Source organism: Elgaria multicarinata, chromosome 5 (assembly GCF_023053635.1).
Source record: "Elgaria multicarinata webbii isolate HBS135686 ecotype San Diego chromosome 5, rElgMul1.1.pri, whole genome shotgun sequence".
NCBI classification, from domain to species: domain Eukaryota; kingdom Metazoa; phylum Chordata; class Lepidosauria; order Squamata; family Anguidae; genus Elgaria; species Elgaria multicarinata.
Window position 1 is genome coordinate 59,005,463 of NC_086175.1, and position 27,186 is coordinate 59,032,648.

At 40.7% G+C, this 27,186-nt stretch overlaps 1 protein-coding gene across 2 annotated transcripts; it reads left to right on the forward strand.

Moving 5' to 3' along the window:
• The first annotated feature begins 922 nt into the window (after nucleotides 1-922).
• On the forward strand, nucleotides 923-26,229 carry MBTPS2 (membrane bound transcription factor peptidase, site 2). Of its 2 annotated transcripts, XM_063126468.1 has the most exons (12): nucleotides 923-980; nucleotides 2,215-2,515; nucleotides 6,148-6,296; nucleotides 6,709-6,847; nucleotides 8,611-8,714; nucleotides 9,965-10,092; nucleotides 13,138-13,256; nucleotides 16,267-16,447; nucleotides 17,890-17,984; nucleotides 20,946-21,141; nucleotides 22,491-22,566; nucleotides 23,889-26,229. In XM_063126468.1, exons 2-12 carry the CDS (start codon nucleotides 2,441-2,443, stop codon nucleotides 24,109-24,111), a joined length of 1,485 nt encoding a protein of 494 aa, XP_062982538.1. In that variant the 5' UTR covers nucleotides 923-980; nucleotides 2,215-2,440; the 3' UTR covers nucleotides 24,112-26,229. The 2 variants fall into 2 exon arrangements, with proteins under 2 accessions (XP_062982538.1, XP_062982539.1); XM_063126469.1 differs by lacking the exons at nucleotides 923-980; nucleotides 2,215-2,515 and adding an exon at nucleotides 1,741-1,789.
• The last annotated feature ends 957 nt before the right edge of the window (nucleotides 26,230-27,186 follow it).

A 27,186-nucleotide genomic window follows, 5' to 3' on the forward strand; every position in this document is an offset into this window, starting at 1 on the left:
GACCATCATGTTAGGACAAAGTGAGCGGCTCAAAAAGTGTTCAACATCTCCAGGAACTCCACGAACTGCTCGGTTTAAAAGGTTAAAGACGCAATCCTGTGCACGTTTAGGCAGAAGAAAGGCCTACAACTCCCGGCATGCCCCAGGCAGCATTGGGAAAGCTGGGAGTTGTAGGATTTTTTTCCTGTCTAAACGTGCATAGGATTGCGTCCTAAGCGTTGCTTTAAAAACAAGCTCCCGTCTCCCTTATTGTAAGTCAAAGGGGCAACTTTTTCCCCATTCGTTGCTGCGCTCCCTTCACAGAATCCAATCTCAAAACCCAAGAATAGGCAGAGTGGATCTACATACCACACATGCGCACCCTATCATGCAGTATTGGTGACCATAGATGTTTTGCATGTCTCTTTAGAAAATTATAGATTAGAAATTGTAATTCAGGTTCTCTTTGCAGTACGTAGTCTCCTCACTCAAAAAATGAAAAAGAACCTGGTACTGTTTGTATGCTTTTAAAGTACCTCGTGACAGGCAGAAGTTCAACAGGTGGAAATGCAGATATGGCAAATGCTTCCTTTGATTAATACCGACATAGATTTACGAAGGCTCAAGTCGTCTATATTTTTTTAAAAAGTACAAAACAAACTACTTTTTTTTTTAAAGGAAGGTGCAGTGCGGGCTCTGAACTGGCCGTGTCGAAGGTTACACCTCTTAAATTTCTGCCTGTCACACACCGTTTAAAGCACCGTTTTAACGGTACACCTAAAATATTTGTTTTGTCTCTCCGGAAGCGAAATGTTGCTATTCTCTCACTTTTTTTTTTTTTTAAGAGTTCGGAAGGCTGAGTTTCCAAAAAGCTCATTTATTTTTTACTGTCCATTTCTGACAAATAGGAAAGAATAAAATCGTATGCTCAACGCTAAGTTTAACTTTTCCGAGGTCGGTCAAGTTTCCCATAGTTCAATCCTATACAGGTCTACTCAAACGTAAGCGCCATTAATTTCAATGGGTCTTACACACATGTAAATTGATATAGAATTACGGCTTCACACTTTTTTCCCTTAAAAAAGAGTGTTATTTCAGTGGCCATTTACACAGCAACAGTGTGTATGTCTACTCCAGAGTAAGCCCCATTGAGTTACATGGGACTTACTCCCGGGTAAGTGTATATTGGATTGCAGCCTAAGTAAATTAACTTTTTGGAATAGAAATCATGATTATTTCCAAAGCACTGCACCGAAGGAGCAACAAAACTGCTTGTTTTGTTTGAGGGGATCCCAATTGTTGCCGTACTTCTACTACTCTGTACAGCACCATGTACATTGATGGTGCTATATAAATAAATAAATAAATAAATTAATAATAATAATAATAATAATAATAATAATAATAATAATAATAATAATAATATTCTTGCTCCACTCCTAAGGCCGTAATCGAGAACCGGAACTGAGGGTTCTGAAGAACTTTAGGGTGTTTTTAAAAACCAAACAAAAAACAAATCTTATTCCCTTCAAAGATATGTTAAACACACACACACACCCCTCACTTCAGCTTTCTATTGGAATTCTCGAAACCCAAAGACGGACTGTTGGAAAGATTAAGCATCCGTGTAGAAAATTAAGCAAATTAAGCAACCCAGGTTGGAGTTCTTTCGAGGCAGTGCTTGGAAATAATTACCAGCTTTCCTTGGCTCTCCGGATTAACGTACTACCTCCCTCTCCATCACAGCTTCACTTTTAACATAGGGAACCTGTGATTTTAAAAGGCTACACAACAAGCAGAAGTTCAACAGGTATAGCCTCTGCACTGCTACATCTCTATAGTGGAGAGAGGTGTTACAACCAGACTTCAAGGGCACAGGAATCCTGAGCTCCACCTCCACCCCTTTCTTAAAAAACAAACAAAAAACACACAAACACAGTCAATAGGCTGTTCTTTACTAGGGATCGGAAGTGAACATGCTATGTTCAAAGTAGTGAAACAAACAAAAATTGCCTGTGAATAACACTCCTGTCATTTAATCTAGATAGGTAGAAATTCAACAGGCGGAGCCTTTTTTTGCAACACTACCGGGCCGGGGGGAAACGACCATTGTTTTGCACTTTTAAAATTATTATTTTTAATAGATAGTATTATTTCAATGCACTGCATAAAAAAAGAAGACGTCTGCTTTACTTGAGTGTTTTTCTGAATTCCGAAATATATCCAACCATACAGAAATGATTCTACCCAATGCAAAGGGAAACCGGAAGTCTTGGTTTAGTATCGAACGCTCAAGACGACATGATACGTTCCTTCCTGGTGCTACTTCCGGAAGTCTCCTTCACGACAAAGTTGGTGGGTAGCGGGTAGTTCCGTGCGGCATTTTGTTCCGGACTCGAAAGAAAACCTCTGGCTTGGCCTCTCTGGCGACGTTCGGTGTCATCCCCCCGCCCCCGCGACTATGATTCCGATGCCGGTCGTGGTCTGCGTGCTGGGGGGCTGGTGTGCCGTGTACCTCGCCGACACGGTCTTGAAGGTGAGAACGCGAGAGGCGGGCGCCCCTTCCCCCTCGGCTGCTTTAGAAGCAGCTAATTTGTTAGGAGTAGTAGTGAAGTTGCTGAGTGAGGGGAGGCGAGAAGATGCCGTTTGCGGGCAACAGAGACGATTAGCGCCCAAGGCACCGTCGTAGTATCCCCACAAATGGCCCCAAACACGCGTTCACTTCACCTTCATGCGCACGCTCTGTCACTAGGGGGCGTGTGACGCGGGACCTACTGAAAATAAAGGCGGGCGAGTCTGCCGTGTCCTTCGCTCCCACCCAGCGGACAGTCTTTCACAGCGGCAGGGCAGGTAGAAATCGACCAGGTGCAACCAACGCTGTTGCGGGGGGTGGCTGGCTGGGTAAAACAAGGATCCATGAAATCAAAAAGGGATCCTCACGATTTCATATGATTTTTAAAGAGGACATCCACAAAACCACCATCCAATCACAGAGCACACCTGCTTCCACCGACTGAACACAAAAATCACTGGTCTGCAACTTGTAAGCACCTCCACAGTGCAAAAATGTAGATTTGAGGCAGGGATCCTCATGATTTTTACATGGAAAATACCCATCTATCTCCATGGACTGAACCAGAAAAATCCGGGATCCACCACTTGTGGGCACAGCCATGGCGCATAAACATGGATCCAAGGCAGAGATCCTGTTGATTTCATATGATTTTTTACAGAGCAACCCTCCCAAACCACAAGCAAATTACAGAGCACATCTGCCTACATAGACTGTTTCAGATAAATTCGGGATCCACTACCTGTGGGTGTGGCCACGGCACACAAACATGGATCTTAGGCAGGGATCCTCGTGATTTTTACACAGAACATAAGAATAGCCATGATGGATCAGATCAAGGGTCCATCTAGTCTAGCACTCTGTTCACACAGTGGCCAATCAACTGTCGACCAGGGACCCACAAGCAGAACATGCGTGCAACAGCATGTTCCCACCCATGTTTCCCAGCAATTGGTGTACATAGGCATACTGCCTCTGATACTGGAGGTAGCCCATAGCCATCAGTACTAGCAGCCATTGATAGCCTTGACCTCTAGGAATGTATCCAACCACCTTTTAAAGCTGTCCAAATTGGTGGCTATCACTACATCTTGTGGTAGTGAATTCCATAGTTTATGCGCTGTTTGAAGATGTACTTCCATTTATCTGTCCTTAATTTCCCACCAATCAGCTTCATGGGATGACCCCAGGTTCTAGTATTATGGGAGAAGAGCAGGGCATTAGCATCTTGGTGGTCAGCCCTGTTCCCTCTTTAACCTGATGTGCACATAATAGATGCTGCATCTGCATGGGGCCTGTACATAAGCTTGATTTTGATTTGCGTAGTGTACAAAGTGCACACAATTTGCTACACATGTTGGGAGTCAAGGAGCATAGGTGTATACACGGACATGGCCCCCTGTGTCTGTATAGGGTGATGAAGTAGACACAATGGTATTCATGAGTAGAATTAATGTCAAGAAAATATATTATTTTCAAGAACAAATATTTAGTGTGCACTCTTAGACACCAGAACTTAAAATATTAATTATTTGGGACCTTGCAATAACCAAACAGTTATTGGGTTTTTTTTAACTTTTAAGAAATGTGTCTTGTCTTTTTTTGAACCCTGCCATGCATTTGTGTTGTCATCATCCCCACCCCCCCACCCCCCGGAAACAACCAACCCAGCTTGGGCCCAACAAACAAATTTCATTAAGTTGTATCTAGCATATGTTAGACACCACAGTGACCCCGTTCAGAAGACACTTTAAACCACGGCTTTAACCATGGTGCATAAAGCAAAAAGCCTTATTCGATGTGGTTAAAGCCATGGTTTAAGGTGTCTTCTGAACGGGCCCATTCTCTCTTGGGTCCCATTACATTCTCTGAAATACACAGAGGCATCTTCTGTGCCCGGCTTTCTCCCTGCAAATTCTGGGCTGCCGTCCCCCTGAGTCTTGCCAATGTCCTTTGAGCATTTTTGGAAGTGTTTGGACTGGATTGTGTGTGTGTGTGTGTGTTCAAGGTCAAGTTACCGAGGAGCAAGGAAATGGCTAGCACACTTATTTGGTGGGAATGAATTGTATTTTGCTGTGTATTTATTTGTTTTGCTATTGTTACCTGTAGCAGTAGCATAAGTGAATAAATAATTGGGAGCATGTAATTCTAGTTATATCTGGAAGGATAATCTTCCCAAATAAGATAAAAAAGATAGGGAGGGTATGACTCATAAAGAAAGTGAGGTTGTCCATGGATACAGTGATGCCCATAGGCACCATGTTCAAGACCGCAGCATTAGTTCAATTCTTTTTTGTTTCATGATATTACACAGAACCCATCTACTTCCAAATCTTTCTTGGTTGGCAAGTCCTTTTTCACTACCTTATATATTTCATCTTTTTATAGTTTTGGGGGGATTTTTTAAATATACATACAATTTGTGAACCGCCCAGAGAGCTCCGGCTATTGGGCGGTATAGAAATTTAATAAATAAATATAAATTTATATATCTTCCGTCGCCAGCTGAAGACCTTTTTATTTTCTTAGTATTTTAACACTAAATTTAAGCTTTGCTGTTTTAATTTCGTATTTTAATCTATATCAATTTCTGCTGTGTGGTTTTATCCTGGTTGTGCTTTTTACATTGTATTTACCCTTGCTCGCTTTAATGTGTTGCCATCAGCATTACTAGAAGGACGATTTAGTAAGATCCCGGTTAATGAATGGATATGTCCCTGTGGTTCTGGAGCAATAGAATTTGTTGAACATGTCATTTTGCATTGTAACATGTATGAGGAATGTAGAAAAAAGTTAATATCTCCTTTATTAACAGCCTTTTCTGGATATAGCCCCACAACGTTGGTATTAATTTGTTTAAGGGATGTGTCCTCCCATATTACTGAAAGGGTCTCTAAGTTTCTCATGACCTCAATGCAAACTAGAAAAATAACATTGCAATCCCTCTGAGAGAAGCAACTCACCAAGCTGTATTTTGTTTTTATGTTATTATTATTATTATTTATTTATATAGCACCATCAATGTACATGGTGCTGTACAGATAACACAGTAAAAAGCAAGACCCTGCCGCATAGGCTTACAATCTTTTATCTATCCTTTGTATGTTTCGGTGTTGATTTTGCTGGTCTGTGACCGTAATAAATAACAATGATGATGGTATTTGTGTTTTTAGACTGTTGGTTGTTTTATTATGCTTTTCATGGTTTTAATTTTTGTGAACCGCCCAGAGATCTTCAGCTATTGGGCAGTATAAAAATGTAATAAATAAATACATAGGCTTCAACCAAAGCAGACCAGCTATCCCTATAAGTATCCAGTTGAAGGTGGCGATTTCACTATCTTATATGCATTCCAGCAAAACAAATTGTGTGCAAGGGTATAATCTTTGTATGTATATATGTTGTTGCTTTTTATATGACCCAGAGTAGCCCACAGTTTTAGGATGAGAAAGTACAACAAAGCTAGGAAATGCAGCTACAGAGGGACAAACCATAACAAAAGAAAATGTGAAGCGCTGCAACAGAGGGTATTTGTGCAGTCGAAGCCCTAGCCTGAAATTCCTTCTATGTCACACTGTCTTTTCCTTCTCTTATAGTCGTCGTCTTCTCTGAAGGCATCTTACGAGGACTGGCTCACATCCTACGGTCTGACTGTCTCTCCATTTCATATGCGATGGCAGACAGCTCTTTTCAACCGCCTGTTCTACAATTGGGGAAGATGGAAGCCCAGATTTCTTTATCTATGGTATTGTTTCAGAGTTATAATTCAGGCGTGTGTGGGACAATTACTGGAAATTCTGCTGTATCCTGCTAATCAAAGTAGTTACCGCTCTGCGACTGATTGCTTACGTGACATTGTATAGCTAAATAGAATACCCTTTTGTTTTCGTCTTGAATAGTATTTTTTAAAGCATCATACAAAGAATGAATAGCCCTGGTGTGGGAAAATGAGGGGTGATGAAGCTTGGTAGATGGCGAATTTGCTGGCTGGGCTTGTTAAGCTGGTCTTGAGGTGATGTTGGCCTCTGATGCTGGGGATGGAACATAGGGTTTCAGTTTTCATGGGCTGCTTTCTTGGGGCTTGGCCCTTCCTCAGTTCTGAGTGGTCAGAATTTAGCAGTGCACTACCCATAATACGTTCTGCGTCTTTGTTTCAGGTTTAGCTGCGGGATGATTTTTGGCATAGCTGCTATGTTTGGTTCTGTTGTTCTCCTGGGCAAGACGCTGATGCATACACTCACGCAGATGCTCTCTGAAGCGCCTACAGGTCAGAATGATCAGATGCTGCAGGTTGTGGTGAGTTTTATGTCTGTACTAAGCAATGACTCCAGAGAAGGCAGCAGCTTCTCAACTATGACTTTCTTTGTTATCATTGTATTTATTTCTGCTTTACATGAAACATTACCTAGACTGCCTCTAAAAGGCTCAGGGGGGGGGGGTTTAAAGTAGCTCAAATCACAGTATAAATCAAATGTAGAACTAAAAACACCCCAGAAAAAACATCTCAAGCAAACAAAACTAAAGGCCACACTTGTCTAAAAAAATGTGGAGGATGGCAACAAGGGAGAGGGCCTTTTCAGTGGTGGCCCCCCAGTTATGGAATTATCTCCCTGATGAGGCTCGCCTGGTGCCAACATTGTTCTTTTTGGCACCAGGTCAAGAGCGTTCTCTTCTCCCAGGCATTTAACAGCATTTAACAACATATGCTAAGTTTGTTTGTTTTTGAATGGACCCCAGAACTGTTGTTGTTTAAAATGGATACTGTTTTATACTGTTGTTTTTATATATTTTTGATGGTTTAAAATTTTGTATACTTTTTTTAATGCCCACTGTTTTTAATTTTTGTAAACCACCCAGAGAGCTTCGGCTATGGGGTGGTATATAAATTTAATAAATAAATAAATAAAATATGTGTGTGTGCGCGCTTGTAGCTTTTACATACATGAATTTGTATGTAAAACAATAACCAATTGTTTTACAATTCATGTCTGTATGACATCAGCATGCTTCAGGACAATAAGTACTGAAAAAAAAGTGCTATGTTGTATATAAGCATGCCTGCTACTGGACATGTTTCACAGATTAAATATGATTTTCAGTGGCCTCATTGAATTTCCGCTTGGCCCAAGAACAGGATACTGTTGCATTTTTACAGGCAGGGCCTCCTCATATATGTTGGAGAGTAAACTTCCTTATCAAGGCATTCCATTTTGGGGATAGGCAACCTGATGCCCTCCAGATGTTTTGGACTACAACTTCCATCAGATCCAGCCAGCATAACCACTGGGATAATGAAAGTTGTATCTCAAAACATCTGGAGGGCGTCAGAGTATCAAATATTTAGGACTGCTCTCTCTGTCTCTCATTCCTGTCTCTTTGCAGAAGAAAGTATCAGCCTGCAGTCACCCATCCTCAAAGAAAAAAAAAAGGGCTTCTGTGAGATTGAAAAGGAAAAAGGGAATTTGTTGGCAAGCAGAGGAGTTGTGGGGGTGTGGGGAGGAATTTGCCTTCACATTTCTGTTGGTATTGAAAAGTGTAACTTCAAGGGTTATTTAATGTATTGGGGCTCAGTCCCCCACCTTTGCCTTGTACGCAGCCTTTTGGGCAGGTTTTCTGATTAGCCATACTACCCATGGCAGCCATTTTGTGGTGGTGCCCAGGACCAGTTTTTCAAATTGCCAAATCTGGCCCAGAAAGGTTGCCTATTAGTTACTTTCAACGTGTAATCCAATCATATCTATATCATATAAAGGAATAATAATTATTAATAGGAAAACAGTAAGGGGATTAAATTGCTTACATTTCCCACACATGTTCCATGCAGTTGCCATACACTGAACTCTACCCCAGTCCTTCACTATTTCCCAAACCAGTTATATTGAGCCTACTGGAATTTCCCTTTCCCTATACGAAAGTGAAGGGCTGCTCCCCCCTCCCCCCCCATGTCCCTTACTGTTCATGTGAAGTGGGTTCTAGACAGCTGTGTAACAGGATGCAGGTGGACCTGTCTTTGTGCGACTTTTTTCCTTCCCTGTCATTTGTTGTGTCTTTGGAAACAGGTGCCTGGGGTCAATCTTCCCATCAGCCAGCTCTCCTATTTCTTCACAGCAATCCTCATCAGTGGTGTTATACATGAAGTCGGCCATGGGGTGGCAGCCATTCGGTAATGCAATCCACTCTTTTTCTTACTTCGTCCTGAGAAAGCTTAATATGCCAGAAGATTTAATTACAGGTGAATATGATAGCGTGGGGGGTGGAAGAGAGAGAGAGAGAGAGAGAGAGAGATCTTAAAGAAAAAAAGAATTTAAGCAAGGAGTGATAGAGAACCTAAATTCTGAAAATTAGGTAGAGATGCACACAGTCATAATACATAGGCCTAGTTTACATGTAGCAACAGCCCAGGGTTAATTGCTGGGTTGTTTAGCCCCTAAATAATCCATTGGTCTGGGTTCGGACATCAGGCTCAACAATCTATCAAGGAACTTCTCATGGGTTGTATGATAAAGAGGAAGAGGCGGATGCGCTGCAGGCGGCATGCTTGCTCAAGCACGGCAACCCATAGTTTTTTAAATGGAAAGCTTGTCTTTCCATGCGGGAAAGGACTGTTGTATCACTCGCTACCTTGAGCATAAAATACTTTGGCGTTGCTAGCATCTGGATCAGGTTGGCTGTTTTCATACTTCGGCATGCTGAGCTCCCTGTTCTTTTTTCCAGTATGCAGACTCAGCTTTTTCCATCCTTCTCTTCTTGCATCTGCCTCATGTGTGCAGTCAGGGTATTTTATTTATTTATTTATTGCATTTCTGTACTGCCCAATAGCCAAAGCTTTTTGGACGGTTCACAAAAATTATGCTAATTATGAGTCATTGCCTTTCCCAAGTCTTTGGTGCAATGGGAGTAATGGATAGATGGGCATGCCTCTTTATGTTCTGACCAGCTGTGGAAGGAATTCTTATTATGTACATCAGCCTTCCCAAACCTGGTGCCCTCCAGATATGTTTGACTGCAACTTCTGCAATTCTGAACCAGCATGGTCAATGGATGTCTCTGGTTCAAATTTCTCCTCTGCTGTGAGCTCACTTGGTGGAGTTAGGCAGGCCACTCTCTCTCAATTGCCCCCATTTCTAATATGGACTGGCAATTCAGGGCTCTTGTAAAGATTGCAACTATCAGTTATAAGTAGGTAATGCGTATGAAATGCTTTGTACACTTGAACTTTCAGGCTGTGAGCAGGGGGAGAATTTGTGGATAAACACTTTTAATAAATAAAATAAATCTAGCTACTGTTTGTGTTTGTGATAGTATAGTAGTATACAAAATAATATTGCATACTAATTCATTCAAGTTGCTTTTACTTTATTATAAGCAATTGATTCTGGTGTTGCAAAACCTTTTTATTTCCTTTTCTTTTAGAGAGCAGGTTCGGTTCAATGGCTTTGGAATGTTTGTATTTATTGTTTATCCCGGGGCGTTTGTCGATCTGTTCACCACCCACTTGCAACTAATTTCTCCAATCCAGCAGCTAAGAATATTTTGTGCAGGTAAATAAGTTGTGAAACTTGGCCTACCCTTACCCAAATCCTGAATCCAGCTCTATTGCTTTTTAATTGTTAGCTTAGTAATTTTGGGCCTGTGAGAATGACTTAAGGTAAATGTTGATGTATATTTGATGATGTTGCAGAAATGTTGGGGAAATGCCAAAGCATGGGAGTTGGCTGTTTTCCCTCTTCTCCGTGGATCTCTACTTGAAGCTACTTGGTTTTTAGCTTTGTGGGTTTTTGCTCTCATTTAGTATTATCAGTGACTTAGGTCAGGGTCCTTTGGCTGGCATGTTGAGCACAAAAAGTGTATAAACTTTACTGGGAAAATTCAGTTTACAGGACAGAAGCTTGACCAGTATGACTGAGGGCGGGGGATTATCACCTTTTCACTTGTAAGGAGCAAATGAGAATGGTGTCTTTGCTGGCCATGTTTAAAAATAAACATAAAGTTTTAAATGTGTGATTATATTTTTGCAGTCACTGGGATATAGCTTTGCATAAATATACGTAGTACCAGTCAGTATGATCAGATTTAGTGATGAGGGATGTATGTGGAAGTCAAACCTTTTCTGACTACAAAGCTGTGGTAGGCTCTTCATATCCAGCCTTGGCTCACTCCCATTACAGATTGAGGGATTTGTGTGTAGCTGTAAGTTCTTGCCTGCACATCTTCCAGATGGAGAGGGGGAAGGAGGCTATGTCTCCCTCCCTTTCCCATGTATCATCTGTTTGATGGGGAGAAGCAGGACAGAGATCTAGGAGTGCTGCTTGTCTCATAAATATCTGGGTTAGAGATTAGAGATCTCTTTACTTGCACTCCTTCAAAGTTGTTTGTTAATGTTATCTACAGATTTATTACTTTTTAAAGTAACTGTCATATATTGGGGACCGTAATTGAGGCTTGCAAAGTTGTGTGGTGTGTGAGCAATGCCTGCACTGTCATTACTCTGCAGTTGCCACATCTTAGCACTACAAGAGCAATGGGTTTAGAAAGAGAGAAAGAGAGAGAGAGAGGAGGAATTATTGTAGAGCACAATCTATCTTGCTAATTGAAATAGACTGTTAAAAGCAAAACTGTGTGCTGGGATGACTTCAAATGGAAAATAAAATAGTTCAGCCACCCATTTAATTTGAGTCCTTGTTGTGAATATTTTTCCTATGAATGAGGAAGATTAGCGTTCTGGCTGAATTTATGTTCCAATTTAGTTTCAGCCAGATGTGATTTAAAATGCTCCAAGGAGAAGAATCTTTTATTATTATTATTATTAAAGCAAGCTAGTAATGGAAATGTAGACAAATCCTTAGCTACATAATTATAAACAGGCAAATTCAAACCCTCAAGGAAATCCCAAGAAATGAAAATGGTGACTGATGATGGAAAAATATATCCACTGCAAAAATCTGTCATTGTGTTTAGTTACTTTTGTTTCCTACAATAGCTTGTTAGTAGAAAAGTGAAACAAAATTATGTCTCCAAACATTAAATGTTTATATATAACGGTATGCTATAGTAACTCCAGAGGTTCTCTGCATTGACCTCGTACAACATGTGTCCACGGGAACTGGAATCTTGCGCCTTCCTTGAGACTTTTTAAAATTAAAATTATATCTGCAGAAAGAAACTACTAAGTAAAATTGTAGTAATGTAGAACACTGACTCCTTATATTAAGCTATTTTGCTTCAGCCATTTTAGCGCACGTACTTGGAAGCAAGATTAAAAGCCAGAAATCAATTGGTGGCTGGGGGAAAGGGGTGGGGCTAGTGGAACATCTGGGGCCTCTGGGTGGGCAGGATTTGGGCCCTGGGCCTGAAGTTCCCCATCCCTGAAATTTATTTTTATTATTTTATTTATTATTGCATTTATATCCCGCCTTTTTTCTCTCCAATGAACTGAAGGCGGCATACATCCTTTTCCTCCTCTCCATTTTATCCTCACAACAACAACCCTGTGAGGTGGGTTGGGCTGAGAGTCTGTGACTGGCCCAAAGTCACCCAGTGGGTTTCCATGGCTGAGTGGGGACTAGAACCCGGATCTCCCGACTCCCAGTCCAACACCTTAGCCACTACACCACACTGGCTCTGATAGCAGTTCTTGAGTGTGCAAAGCACTTCACAGATACTAATACATTATATTATAAAACCTTACAACACACAAATGCATAAACAGCCATGTAAGCTGGTTTATCGTTAACATTTCCATATTGCGGATCGGGACTGAGGCTAAAAGATAGTGGCTTTGACACCATGCTCACAGTGACTTCCCATCTCACACACTTGGCTCCAACTGCAAACCAGCTCTCAATGGGCTCAGTTTCCGAATCAATATATCTAGGACTGTGCAATGCATGCAATTTCTACATTTGTGTCTCATTTAGGGTTGGAATGGTTCTATCTGAAGGAAATAGCTAGGGCACACAAAACCAATGAAGCCTCCCCATTCAGAAGACACCTTAAACCACGGGTTTAACCACAGTTAATAAGGCTTTCTGGCTTAACCACCATGGTTAAAGCCATGGTTTAAGGTGTCTTCTGAACACAGCCCGGCTTTCCAGCTTAACCACCATGGTTAAAGCTCTGGTTTAAGGTGTCTTTTGAATGGGTCCAACGTTAATCCCCACTATTTTTTCTGTCCTTATATGATCCATTTTCAAGGATAATTCAACTCTGCTCTGTAGTCATTCAAATATTAATCTTACCCCTCAGAATATTTCATCACTTTCATGGATCATGCCTGTTACCATTGCCATGTTCACTCTTCATATTGGTGGCTGGATTTCTTCCCATTCCTTATTTATTCTTGGTACTGCTGTATTGTGCATTCAGTTATGCTACATTTACCTGGAAGTTCTCCCAGTACAACCCTATTTACAGTTGACAAGTTAATCTTAGACTTTAATTTTCTATTATGTCTCAAAGCAGAACTTGCATGGTTTATTCTTCTCTACTTAGCTGTTTTGTCATTTGTTGTAAAGTCAGACACCAGACCTAATGTATTAAGAGTCTTCTCTTTGCATAGATCGTGTTTTTGTCTTTCTGTTTTGTAGGAGTCTGGCATAACTTTGTGCTTGGGGTTGCAAGTCTTGTGGTTCTCTTCTTACTGCCGGCCATTCTTTTCCCCTTTTATTACACTGGCACAGGGGCACTTGTTATTGAAGTCGCAGAGGTAAGAGCCATGAATAAATCAGTGCTCAGGAAGCATAATCTGCAATCCACTCCTCTTGAAAAGTGCCCTCTGGCATGCTGGGGGATTGGTTCTTCAGAGGTAGTGGACACACTCATCCCCATTCAATACTGTCCCATAGGGCAGCTATACACAAACAATCATACCCTGACAATAGGGCATCCTTCTACTGGCTGCATTGTCTTCAAATATTTCCTTTAAAAAAATTATTTCTATGCCCCTGTGAGTTGTTTTATTTATTTTTATTTATTTATTTATTGCATTTCTGTACCGCCCAATAGCCGAAGCTCTCTGGGCGGTTTACAAAATTCTATCTTCACACCTGAAGCACCTCCTGTGATTCTACCACAATGGTTTCCTCTTCCTGTGTTTCCGGCTTCACAGGTGCATCCATCTCACCTAGCTGGTTCGGCATTCTTTTTTGTGTCCAAAGACCTGTGGGGTGTAGAAGGTGGTTTCATATTTACATCGGTATTGCCCTGTCATTCAGGAGATTTTACTGAAGTAGGATGCTACTTCCTAGGATGTGAAATGCTACATTATGTAGGCCATTGATATAGCCTACAATGGTGTTTGGCATTGCACGCGTGTGTACATATTCGATTTTTTCCTCTGTAACACAATCCTGCTCAATGAGTAGAGTATTGGTATGTATGAACCAAGGGGTTAATACAATAGTTTCTTTCACACTAATCAACACAGAATTGTACCGCACAATTTATTACTTTAAAAAATGACCCCACTGCAAGGAGAGAAATAGGTACACACTTGTTGGGTGCCTCTCCAACCAATAGGCAACAGGCTAAGTAGCTATTTTGCAAGAGGATACTGAAAAGCAGGGAAAGCCACCAACGGATTCATCATGTAAGTACCTTCAGACTTGCGCCACCTACATTGGCACATTTGTATGTGTGCTGCATTGTTCCTGTGCAGAGATAGAACGGACAGAAGCTAAGCAAAATCAAACAGTTTATTGCTTGGTAACAATGAACATTAAGCATACTTAGAAAATAACCTTTTTCGAGCAAACAACGCACATTGTCCCCGTTCAGAAGACACCTTAAACCACAGCTTTAACCACGGTGGTTAAGCCAGAAAGCCAGGCTGTGTTCAGAAGAAGCCTTAAACCATGGCTTTAACCATGGTTAATAAGGCTTTCTGGCGTAACCACCGTGGTTAAAGCTGTGGTTTAAGGTGTCTTCTGAACTCAGCCCGGCTTTCTGACTTAACCACCATGGTTAAAGCCATGGTTTAAGGTGTCTTCTGAATGGGGCTGTTGGTTAAGTAGCACCAGTCAGTAAAAGATTGCGTTAACCAAAGCCTGGACAACTATCCAAGACAAACCACTTAATTCACACATGCACAAGTGCATAGACAGAATGCTTTTTTTAAAAGGAAATATTTGGAGGCAGTGAAACCATTAGAAAGATGCCCAGTTGTTAGGGTATGACTACTCACTTAAGTGAGGTGTATGTCTGGCCTTAGAGTTTAGGAAAAAATCCCTATAGTAACTAGCAAGACCTGCTGTGAATGGGAGCTGCAAAAAGTGGGTGGACCCTAGATCACTTTTAAAGCCACATCCTGGGGACTCGGGGAAGTGGGGATTCTTAGGGCACTCCCAGGGGTTGGGGCAAAGCTTTGAATCCTGGGAATCACTTGAGTACATGGGTGATTTTGAGCACTTCCTCCACCTGCTAAAGATCACTGACTTAGCCAGGGCATACCCAAGGCTTAAGGTGTTGCCCTGATAATAGGGGATCTTCCCCTTCCATCCCACCCCTCCCTGACCCAGCAGCAGCAGCAGCTTGTTTTCCTAGAAAAGTGCACACCACCATGTGTTCCCCACTGAATTGGATTAACCGCTTCTGCTTACACAGCTGTCAAACCAAAGCAGTTAGTGCATCTGGGAGCAAAAAAAAAGGGGGGGGTCAGGCATTCTGAAAAAGAGTGGCTGGGGACTCAGGCAATTGGGGATTCTTAGCAGGGCACCCCTAAGAGTCCAGGCAACCCTTTGAGCCCTGGGGATAACTCTGCTAAAGGTGAGATCTACACCCTGTTTCCCCATCTGTCAACTGTCCAAGGCTGCCAAACCAGCCTCTATACAGTCTAGCCTTGCTTGTAACCTTGTATGTTGGACAGTTGACAAGTGGGGAAACATACACAGACGAGTCCAGCCAAGGCCAGCCTCTACGTTTTGGATAGCTGTAGTTGCCCAATTGCACAACTGTGAATAACTGATCTAAATTATTTATAAGAATGTGGGACCATTTGCACAAATTCCACGGAGCTGGGAAAAATGGGGATCCTGGCTCTGTTTTTACACCAAAAATGAGAAGGGTTTTTTGTTTTTGTTTTAAAGGGCTTATTTATTTATTTATTTATTTATTTATTAAATTTCTATACTGCCCAATAGCCGGAGCTCTCTGGGCGGTTCACAAAAATCCAACCATGTTCGGAGTGGGGAAGGGTTTTTTGGTGGCAGACAAAGTTCTGCCCCAAAGTCTGTTACGACTGAGTGGGGGAACAGAACCAAAACACACAATGTGGATTGTACTCTTGATCGTCTGAAGGGTGCATGAACCACGTGAAACAACCCACACTGCATAGCTTGTTGGCCAGAGTGGGTTAGCGTGTCATCTGAATGCACCTATTAACTTGTGGTTGGAATTTTGCTTTCTTTGAAATTATTATTATTAACATTCATTATGGTTAGTTTCAAAGAAAGCAAAATTCAAACCATAGTCAATGGATGCTCCAGACAACGCAACAAATCACTGTTAAGTGAAAGCTTCTGAGTTCCTCCTCCTGGCCGTGCAGTGGAGAGGGGGAGCAAGTGAGCCTTGAGGCTCGCTGCAGCTTGTGCCTGCTTGTTCACATCATGCTCAGTTATGGTTTAACATCCTGTGTGAATATGGCTTATACAAAAGGATCCAGGCCCTTTTCAGGATAGAGTGCCCATGTGTTTCTCAGCTCAATTTTTTCTTGTTTTTAGGACTCTCCCGCTAATGGGCCTAAAGGCCTTTTTGTCGGTGATCTTGTCACCAGTCTGCAAGACTGCTCAGTTCATAATGTGGAGGACTGGAATTCCTGCCTAGGAAAGATTTCTCTGAAGCCACAAACAGGCTACTGCATAAAGACATCAGTACTTCAACAGCTAAGTTTCCCATCTAGAGGTATAATTGTTTCTACACAGTAGATGATTATATCTTTACTATTATTTTAAAGATCGTGGAAGCAGTGACTATGGAAGAGCCAGCACACTTGCTTTCTCCTTTACGGCCCTGACATTCCACAGTTTAAACAACCTGTGGGTTGTCCTGACATGCAAAGTAAGCCTTAGTGTAATTATTGAGAGTCTTGAACAATGTCTTTCTTCTTGCTACATGCTCTTTCTTAATTACAGTATAGAGGTAGACAGAGTGTTCCCGGCCTAGCCTTAAACTGACCAGCACTGCTGTTTGATATCAAAGAATCTGTAAAGCTTTTTGCATATTATTTCAATGTGTTACTCGGTTCACCTGAGTGGGATCACCCAGGATGGGGCTAGGAAACCCCCTTTTTTTAAAAAAATAAATAAATCTTGTTAACACAATCAGTTGGAAAAAAATGGACAGAGCAGTTTACTCTGGAAAACTACAGGTTGGTGTCAGTTTTGTCACTCTGTAGTGCATTTAATGTAATCTCTCATTTTCTAAATGTAAGATACTAAGACTCGAATCTGGAAGCAGTCAGGAAGCCTGAATAGGAAGATGGAACTGTTACACGTCATAGCAACACTACCTCCCTAGCCCTGTAGCCTATGCTGGTGCTAAATGGAGCATTTTTATTTTAATTTGTGAAAAATTGATACGTTTTAATGTTATTATGCCATATTTACCTACTGTTGTAAATCATAAAAGCGCTCATTGGATTAATCTATTATCAACATCTGATTCTATTTAATGTGCATTGATAAACATGGTTTGAATTAGCAGTGACTACATCTACATCTTTCTCACTAACTGGGTCTCAAACTAGCTTAATGGTGCAATCTTATGCATGTTTAGACAGCAAAATGTCCTACAGCTCACAGCATTCCTCAGCCAGCGTGGGGATTTTGCATAGGACTATGATTTAACTGTATTGTTTGCCCTTCGGAATTATAATTTTGTATAAGTATTGGAATTCTCCCTTTTCAGGTCTTCAAGCTAGCTTAGAATAGCACCTCCTAAAGCTCTTGTAGGGACTGAATCATTTTAGAATACAGAGATTGGCTTCAAGAGTGTCAGCAAGGGCTCAAGCTAGTAAGTTTTAAATGAGGTTAGTGCAATTTGTGACTAATCCAACCTAAAAATAGGTCTTAGTACCCTTGACAGCCAAGTTTCTCTTGGCATTCCAACTAAGTTATTCATTCCTCTAGGCAAAATACAGATTTACAAAGGTGTATGGGAGAGATAGCTGCACTCTGTAATGATGGCAACATTTGTAGCTATATCAAGCTGACACACGGAACTGTGACTTTTTTTTGTTTTGGTTTTGAGGGGGAGCGCTAGCGGCGTGTTCTTTGCTTCAAGAATTGCAAATTGAGCACGTTGTGATCTCTGAAAATCTAATCACAAGTTTCATTCCTTTTCAGGTTTTAGAAGACTTGACGGTACTGTGGAATGTTGTAGCAATAATAGCCTCACAGATGTCTGTTTTTCATACAGTAATAATCTGAACAGTCACCAGGTAAATTATTTATGCAAGCTGTCAGACTTGAGCAGCACAAATGTGTATGTTTAGCATACAGCACAAGTTTTGTTTTAACGCTTGGTTTCAGACTTTTAAAATGTATTTGAAGTATTAATGGCACAGTCTGTGAACTTGAGAGACTGAAGCAATAAACCTAAACGCCTGAGAAAGACAGGTCAAATTCTCAGCTCCACATTTTTAGCCAGGGGATGTTCTCCCTCCCACTGTCCCCTGGGTTGCTCTGACTACCTGCATCAAGAAAGGCCGGTATGTATGTTAGGCGGTGCTGGTCAGAGGCATTTTGGGTGCGCCTCACCAGCATTGCCCAAGCGGCTACTGTCTCCGCTGGCCTTTCCCGAGGAAGATCTGTGGAGTGGTGGGGAGAGAGAGAGAGAGGCACAACTACCATTTTTGGCTTGACCAGTAAAACCAGACAAAAATTGTGGACCTCTGATCGCATTTTTAAAAAAAATTGAGTTGGTACAATACATGGGAAAACCAAACATCACTGTATTATTTATTGGTGTGGTCCTGAGCCCTCTATGCACATGGAGCTGCTGCCTCTAGCTATGGCAGATGGAGCTCCAGCAGCAAGTAGGGCGATGTATTCCACTGGGGCTGAGAGTCGTGAAGACCCTGCTTGCATGCATGAGGCTCCATCACTGCATAGTTAGCTCCAGTCTTGCACGGCTGTAGTGCATATAAATATTTGTCCCTTCAGCAGACAAATTCACAGTGTATACATAATTATTTGAAACCTTTCCTGCAACTGGAAATTGTACAATCACATTAACCCTTCATCAATAGCAAAAATGGCTGTAGTAATCAAATTATCCAAAACATTCCATACAACTAAACATTTGGTGAAAGTTTTTAAGCATAGCACCATTTGCAAGTTGTTGGTTTTTTTTTAAAAAAAACCGTTTTTGATAACTTCCTTTTCCCAATAAAACAAGTATAGCATTACAATAATATGAGTAGTGAATTGCTGGTAACAATAACAAATCTCACAGTCGTTTTACATACTACATGAGCAGCCTGTGTACAATTGCATTTCACAAATGTGTGAATTGGACAGCAAAACATTGTTGTTGCTGCAGTTTTTTGTCATTACATTGACCACAGAGATATCACCTTATCTTCTCTTAGTGTGGCAACCCGATAAATCTTGAGGCCGCTTCTCTTGATATCACAGGGTTTCATCAATTTTGGATCAAAATCTGCTAGGATGAGATCTCTTTCAGATTGTTCACACTACTGTGGGTTGTTCAGTTTTGAATCAATATCGGCATTTAAATATGCAATGCCCACTATATTTGGCAGCTTAGAAGAAGCTGAGGGAATGTGCGGGAACCTGTTGGAGCATGCCCAATGGGATGGTGGGGAGGGTTCTTGCCAGAATGCTCAGCTATAGGAATTTTCCCAGTCGAAGCTCTGGGCAGTTGCAGAGCCCATATGTGTGATGCATAGAGATCATGAAGAAGAACACACCATTAGCCACCATTTGCTTTTTAGATTTACTAGACTAATGAATGGACCCTTTTTTGCACTGCTTCAAATAGCCCTTAGTTTAATACAATGAAGCCTTCAAGTGAAGTTTTATTATTATACAAGCCACTTCCTCTTATGGGGTAGTGTACAAATGTTGTTAATTAATTTAAAAAATGTATGGAAGTTTAAGTAGAGATCACCTGTTCACAGGTGAACACAACATCTTTAGTCTTATTTTAATAATAAATGATGTCAAGCTTGGATTTGTTGTTTGAAATTGCTACATCTTTATGCACTGAAGAAAGGAGACTCATTTTCATTTCTTTAGTACATAACTAATAAGTGTCAAATCTTTTTGAAACTAAAAACATGCTGCTGTCAGGATTTATGGCCAAGGAACATTGGGGGAATTTCTAGCTTTGTTTGTTTTCAGCATGCCAACTAGAATCTGGCTTTTCTTAGCTAATTCTTTGACTAGTGACGAGTAACTAAGAACTTTAAACAGCATTTGGTGGGGGCACTTTTCCACCTTGTATGTTATGTAAATATCTTTTCAGTTGTCCCAATAAGGATAGAACTGAGCCCCAAAGCCATAAGAATACAGATCCCTCTCCCTCCCGAAATGCAGGACTCCCTCTCCCAAGCATGACTTGGCTATTCATTCCTCATCATGATTAAGAACTATCTAGAAAATGGAGACACAAGTCTTATGCTGTTGTGGTGTGTTTGACCTCGCCTGTCATCCGAAGGTTAATGATAGAAGACTGTGTATACCTATAGCTTAGAACAGAGCTGGGGAACTGCTTGCATCCCAAGGGCTGAATTCAATTTCAGAGAAGCTCTCAGGGGCTGGTCCATTGGGATGTGTGGCCAAAGGCAAAAGGATGTGTGGCCAAAGCCCCCCATACCAGCATAGTCTAGCTTACAGCTCTTATTGACAGTAACTAAGCCTCAGGAGAGACATTTCAACATTTTTGTTAGAATGGAGGAAAATTGCGCAAAAGCCAGGAAACTGACGAACAATTGATAGACAATCGACAGTCTGGGGAAAGGGGTGGAGCCAGGGCCAGGAGGTGTGTCTACACAGGGAGCCCCAGGAGGGCCCACGGACCTGAGGTTACCCATCCCTGGCATGCAGCAGCATTACCCAACCTAGCACCCTCCAGATAACTTGACTACAACTCTCATTGTCCCTAGCCAGCATAGCCAATTGTAAGGAATGATGGGAGTTGTAGGCCAGAACATCTGGAGAATATTGTAGCAAAAGTCCGGCTCAGAGCAAGTGTCAGTTTGTGGGATCGTACATATGCATGTCAGAATTAGAATGACTGGAACACAGCCTTTCCCATTCTCCATCTCACTTCTGTTTTACGAAGGGCAGCTTTCTGTTTTATAAAGACACACGTAGTAAAGTATGTCTGTGAATGTATAGAGTATTTCAATATTTATTCATAATGTTGTGCCCAGTATGCTTGTCTGCCAGCCCGGAAAGCTATTGAGGCTAGTCAACTTTGCCGAACTAATGCTGATTGCCGAAGGGACTTTGTTCCAAGCCTGTGTGTGACACCTTCTTTGGAAAATCAAACCAGGCTCATCCGGGTGAAGCATCCTCCTCAGGTTGATATGCTATTTGTTGGGCATCCACTGCATCTCCAGTATACAGGTGTGTGTGATTTGGTGAAGTTTTAAATAAAAATAGATTATTGAAGGAAATAACATTCATGGGACATGTTCTCAAGTTTGCTGATTAGGCTTCTCTTGAATTCAGCCAATTGTTCCTTCAACAATGCTAAAAACTGTGTGATGTGTTAGAGTCCAAACTGCTCTCTGCAGTGGCAGGAATAATAAAGTTCTATGTCACACAATGGCCGGTTCTCACTTACATTTTGAACTCAGATATGTGCATATTCAGTGGCAATATATACCCGTCAGTTATGAAAGCTTAGATGTAGAATCAGGTGCATGTCTCTTTTGAAAAAAACACATCTTGGATGTGACAACCTGGAAAATTAGAACCACTGGAAAATTAGAACCACCATTTTTTTAAAAAAAACTTTAAGGAGACATTGGCTTTTTTTTTTTAGCTTGCCTTTCATACTTGATTGGCAGATAATCTGTTTTATACTTGGATATGTGTAAACTGGTCATTGGTCCTAAGTAAAGCAGGAAAATGCTTAGAAGCTGCATTTCTCAAGTGTCTTAAAATATTACCATCAGATGTTTATATAAAATTTTCTTCACATCACACTTCTATTTGTTATCTATAGGCTAGCCCTTTTTAACATTCTTCTGTTGTTTATTTAAATCCTAATATTTTGGTAAAGTTTGACTCGGGGAAACTGAGCCCAAACTCTGACAGAAAATGGTATCCTTAATCAGACTTACTTGAACACTTAAAACATCAAAATTGAATCTTAAACTGTTTTCATAGCATACCTTTGGACTTAAAAACAAATCTCTTAAGGGCAGAGATAATTCTTTATCAGAACTCAATTACATCATCATTATCATCATCATCATAAGTTTCTTTTCATACTTTCTGGTCCTTACAGTTGCATCACACTTGTAGACATTCCTGCCTAACTTGAGAGGTAAAACTCCAGCATCATGTAGTTAGGAACGTTAGTGCAATGAGCAGTTGGAATCCATGTCCTGTTTGTTGCTGCCTCTTCTACTATCATAATCATGCCTGTGGTTCTTCAGATAAGAGTATCCCCCTGCACAGTCCATTCGCAGAGACTACAGTTACTCAACTGTAAAGTCACTCAGCTGTGAAGTAACCACAATCACATCATATGTTTAGATGTTTTCACAAAGTACAGACCATATAGCCAATAGCTGTTATTAAATAGTCTTAATAATACTTCAATGTCTTGACAATAGGGGGGGAGGGAAGCAAAAGTTGTATTTGCTACGAACGAATTATGAGAAATGAGTGGTGTTGGAATGCTCTTCACTTTCATAGCAAGTTTATAATCAACCCCCCCTGTTTTTTTTGTTTGTTTGTTTAAGTGAGTCTCAGCAGTTTTATCCCTCGACACAACTTCCTCAGCATAGACCTGCCTGTGGTAATGGAAACATTTTGCAAGTATCCTTTGATGTTTGTGTGGGCTTTTAGAGAAGACACTGTGAGTATCCCTAATGTATGAGAGGATCTCTGAGGACCACAACAATTTTGTGTTTTATTTTTTTAACAGCCTCTTGTTATCTAGATTGTGGAACTTGGCTGATTGCTGAGAGCCATCAGTTAAGGGGCTGCCTTGAGACGTGAGAAGAGTCCTGTAGTTCTTGTGCACTGCCATTTTTCTTCCCCTTGCTGTATATACTTAACTATGAATATACGTAACTACGTTTAAAAGCTGCAGTTTCAATATGCACTCAGCCAGTCACTCTAGCTGGTAAAGTGTATATTGAAATTGAAGCCTTAATAACATAGTTGGACATATTTATAGTTGTTCTTTAACCAGTGAGTTTCCATACAGTAAGGCTACATCTGTGGTGGACAGGCTTGCAATATTCCAACCACTACCAAGTACAGTGGACTCTTGTATCCATGCTACATACAGCTTAGGTGCGTAACTATTTATACCCGTTCACTTGCTTCATCGCATTTTGCAGATAAGCACAGTACTTTGAACAATATTAAAATTTTCCTGCATGCATTGGAATGTGTTTGGGCTATAAATACTGTGGCTGTCTGATAACTGCGCTTTTGATTATCATAACTGTGTTGTGGATTTACAAAAGGTGTGACCAGACCTTAGTTTTGGCTTGATTGTTTCCATCCCCATGTCAGAAGTGCACCCTGCTGTCTCTTCTAGGCAAATCTGAATAAAATGTATGCATACAAAAGTTTACTTAAATGTATGGCAAACTAGATGCAATGGAGCACATGTATATGAATAAAGCAGGAGTGTTTACATTTTTAAAAGCATGGGCCACGGAGGGGAGCGAATGCCTTACCTTACATCGAAAGATCATCATATGTGGTATAGTGTGGTGTAGTGGCTAGAATGTTGGACTGGGAGTCTGGAGATCCGGGTTCTAGTCCCCACTTGGACATGGAAGCTTACTGGGTGACTTTGGGCCAATCACAAACTCTTAGCCTAACCCACCTCACAGAGTTGTTGTGAGGATAGAAATGGATTGGAAGAGGATTATGTATGCCTCCCTGAGTTCCTTGGAGGAAAAAAGGGGGGTTATAAATGCAATCAATCAATCAATTGTGTGGCTGGGATTTTTGTTTTTTTATTTGCTCTGCTACGAGTCTAACACTAATGTGGAGAGTGCATACAATTCATGTTAACATAGTTGGAATACAGTGTTTTGGAAGTTTAGAATTTACCGCACTTTATTCATATGTTTTTAAAAGTATGCCCTTGTTCATGCCCCTTAACTAATTTTAATTAGATATCTAATTTCACTCTCTGGAGCACTGGCTGTAATTAATGCAGTCCCCTGCTTTGCTTTGGATGGTCAATGGATATTAAACTCTTTCCTGGAAGCTACTCTTAGCAAGCTGGTTGTCGAAAAACAAAACAGGGAGCTTGTTGGCTTCTTAATTTTGCTTGCTGGCAGCACACTTCTGGCTGCCAATGTGGCACTCGGACTCTGGGTTGTGACAGCACGGTAGCACATTAGCCAACGTTGACTTCTGATCATTTATATCCTAGCAAGAAAGATGACTCTCCTGTGAGTTGTAAGTAATTCAAGACTTGGTGATTATGAGCTAAAAGGACATTTCTAAACAAACAATATTTGTGAAAACTGCATTGAAAAATGATTAGAGTAAGACTTGGCTCATTTAGATTTCCAAACAGGATCATTATTCAGCATGGACAACTTGTGTATGGGGTGGGGCGGCAGGGAATTGCCATGTCCTTTTAATGCAGTGAACTGAATCTCTGTGACGCACCTCACCACTGTTCAACCCAGCAGAGTCGTTTTGCTCTTCATCTGGTCCTTTCCCAGTTTGGATTCCAAAACAATTGTCACCTGAGATAATTTCTATCCACAGATCGTGGGGGAAACGATGACAACATAAAAATGACATCAAGTATTAGTTGCATGTTTTAGTTTCACATATCTCTCACATTTTAGCTGGCTTGCCTCCAGTTTTATCATCCAGATGTCTAAAGGCTGCCAGCAGTTCCTAAAGTCTTTCTTGTGGTCCATGCAGTCACAGGCATCTCGTTTTTAGAGCCAGGGAGACACTTTAGCAGAAGGAAAAGTCATTAAAAGTTGGATGTGGCCTCCAGGCCATACTTACCCTACCTGTGATATCATTAAAAAGCTCTAGTATCTTTTGAGAAGTATTTGGGAAGCAGGCAAACAGCCCCCCGCCCCAGTCAACCACCCACCTCAAATCATATTGTTAAAGAATTATTTGTGTTGCATGTTTCGTTATGAAGTTAACTGTATGTTCAAATGACAACTTGAATTTCCCTGCAGTCTTCCACTGAAACAATACTGTATGAGACTTAGTAAAGTCTGGCAATGTACTGTGTATCTCCTTTCGGTGATTAAGAGGATGACTGCATTTTGCTTGTTCAAAGTTGAAACTTACACTTCACCTATACAGTAGGGTTGTTATTATGAATCCTATCAAAATGTGTCTTCGTTTGTGTATCTTTCCTTTTTTCACATTCCATGTAGATGCTGCTTAGGTCTCTGGTGTCTGTATTGTGTTTTGCTATGGTATTCTGTCTTACTAAATGAGTATGGTTAGGTGTCCTATATCATGACACTGATGTGCTCTTTGAGTGTTTCCCCAGCTGCATGGAAGCTGAGATATGGCTGCCATTTGGCTGGGAGAACTTTGAAATGGCCCCTTAGGCATGATTACAGGCTGCTCTTCCGAGTCTGGATTGTATCCAAAATGTGACCATTCTCTTGCTGTCTCTGTTTGAAATGAATTGATATGTTGACTACTCAAAATATCTTCAAAGTTGTTCCCCCCCCCCCCCCCAACATCCATTTATATTTGCATTTTAAAGTGTTTGTTTCATGCTGATCTTGGTCAAATCATCATCTGCCTAAAGCAAACACTTGATTCTACTCCAAGAAACGTAAAGTGTATGCTTATGCGTTATAATAATTGGTTATAAAGCTTCCTTGAATGTGTTATGGCATAGAAGCAGAATATAAATTTAAATATAAAATTAAAAAATAACCTGTGCTATTTCAAATTTATACTTCATTGTAAAAAAAATCTGTATCAGATGGAAAAGTGTTTGATATTCAGAGAGGCTGTACATAATTTAGTCTGAAATTCCTAAGCACACTTAATAGGGATTAAGCCTCATCGATCTCAATGGGGTAGTCAAGAATTTCTTTTGAGTAGACATGCTTAGGATTGCACTGCACAATTAATACTTATCTGGACTTTTAAGTGACAAATGTTACTGTTAAGTCTTCAAATGAACATAGAGCTAACACGTTTATTTCTATAGAATGATGTAATTGTGATGAATGCAACTATGTAAAGAATTAATGGAAAAGAAAATAATAACAATAAAATATAATTTAATGTTTTTTCCTGCACTAAGTTACAAAATAAACTTTTTGTTTAGTTGGAAGTACATCTCTACAAATGTTGTATACTGACTTTGCAAAACTGTTACTTATCTATGGACCATAATGTTGACAGTTTTATGGCTGGACAAATGGTCCAACAGGGTCAAACAATGGCACTTGGGAAGCCCATCTGCCTAGACCACAGTCCAGCACAGTGGTAGAAATGGTTTCAGTAGGCTTAGTATGTCTGAAGCCTCAGTTAGGACAATTAATTTATCAGCTTGGTCACAAGAACAAATTGCTCAACTTGGAATATGAAAAAGATTGTATTGTAGCAATGTTTGTCAGAAAATTATTCACCCTGAGCTGTGACTTAGATCACCTGTTCTCCTTGTGATTTCTACAATGAGCCAAAAGGCACAGTGTAGCTTTGTTAACTGTGAACCTTGAAACTTGGTATCCGGCATTGGGCCTGTGATAGGCTGTGTGTGTGTGTGTTGTCACTTGGCCCCCAATCTAAAACTTTTCCCCACCCCTGGTCTAATAAAAAAATGTAGCTTCAGATCCGGAAAGCACAAAAAGTGAACCTAGAGTAACAGATGGCACTTTTTGGAAAAGAAGTGCTAGTTCCTGCTACATCATCGGGCACTAATATTATATAGGAACCCCAACTAAATGTGTCATTATAAAGTAATAGGCGGTAGTACAAAGCTTGGACTCTATTTCACAAAACAGCACAAAAGTAGCCCAACACTTTGGTAAAGGTTTTGAGTGACTATAGCAGTGTTGGTTTTGTGGGGATGTTAGCTAGCAGTACTGATTGCATATATTAATACACACTAGTGGGGCTGGCACAAAATCTGGAGTTCATGGCACGAAACTAACACAAAATGTTTATATAGGTTTTGATGAAACCCCAAATGTCTGAGTTCATGGGTTACAGAGTTCCACAATATACAAAAGAACACATGTGCAAGCCCTGTTGGTATAAATGGAAGGTAGGCTGGGGAGATTGACTACACACTGCTAAAAAGTAATATTTGGGACCAGCTCTAACATAGCAATTGATGGTTAAAAATGTTTTATGTTTATTCTTGATAATGTTGTGACTTCTGGCCTGCTGGTTTAATAGCTTTTCTCTCCACAGTGAAGAAATAGACATATGAGTGATTGACCCTGAATTCTGATGATT

Coding starts and splice junctions, on each gene's coding strand:
- MBTPS2 (XM_063126468.1), top strand. CDS start 2,441: ATGATTCCGATGCCGGTCGTGGTCTGCGTGCTGGGGGGCTGGTGTGCC. Junction 8,715..9,964: donor CATGGGGTGGCAGCCATTCG/GTAATGCAATCC, acceptor CTTTTCTTTTAG/AGAGCAGGTTCGGTTCAATG. Junction 21,142..22,490: donor ACTGCATCTCCAGTATACAG/GTGTGTGTGATT, acceptor TGTTTGTTTAAG/TGAGTCTCAGCAGTTTTATC.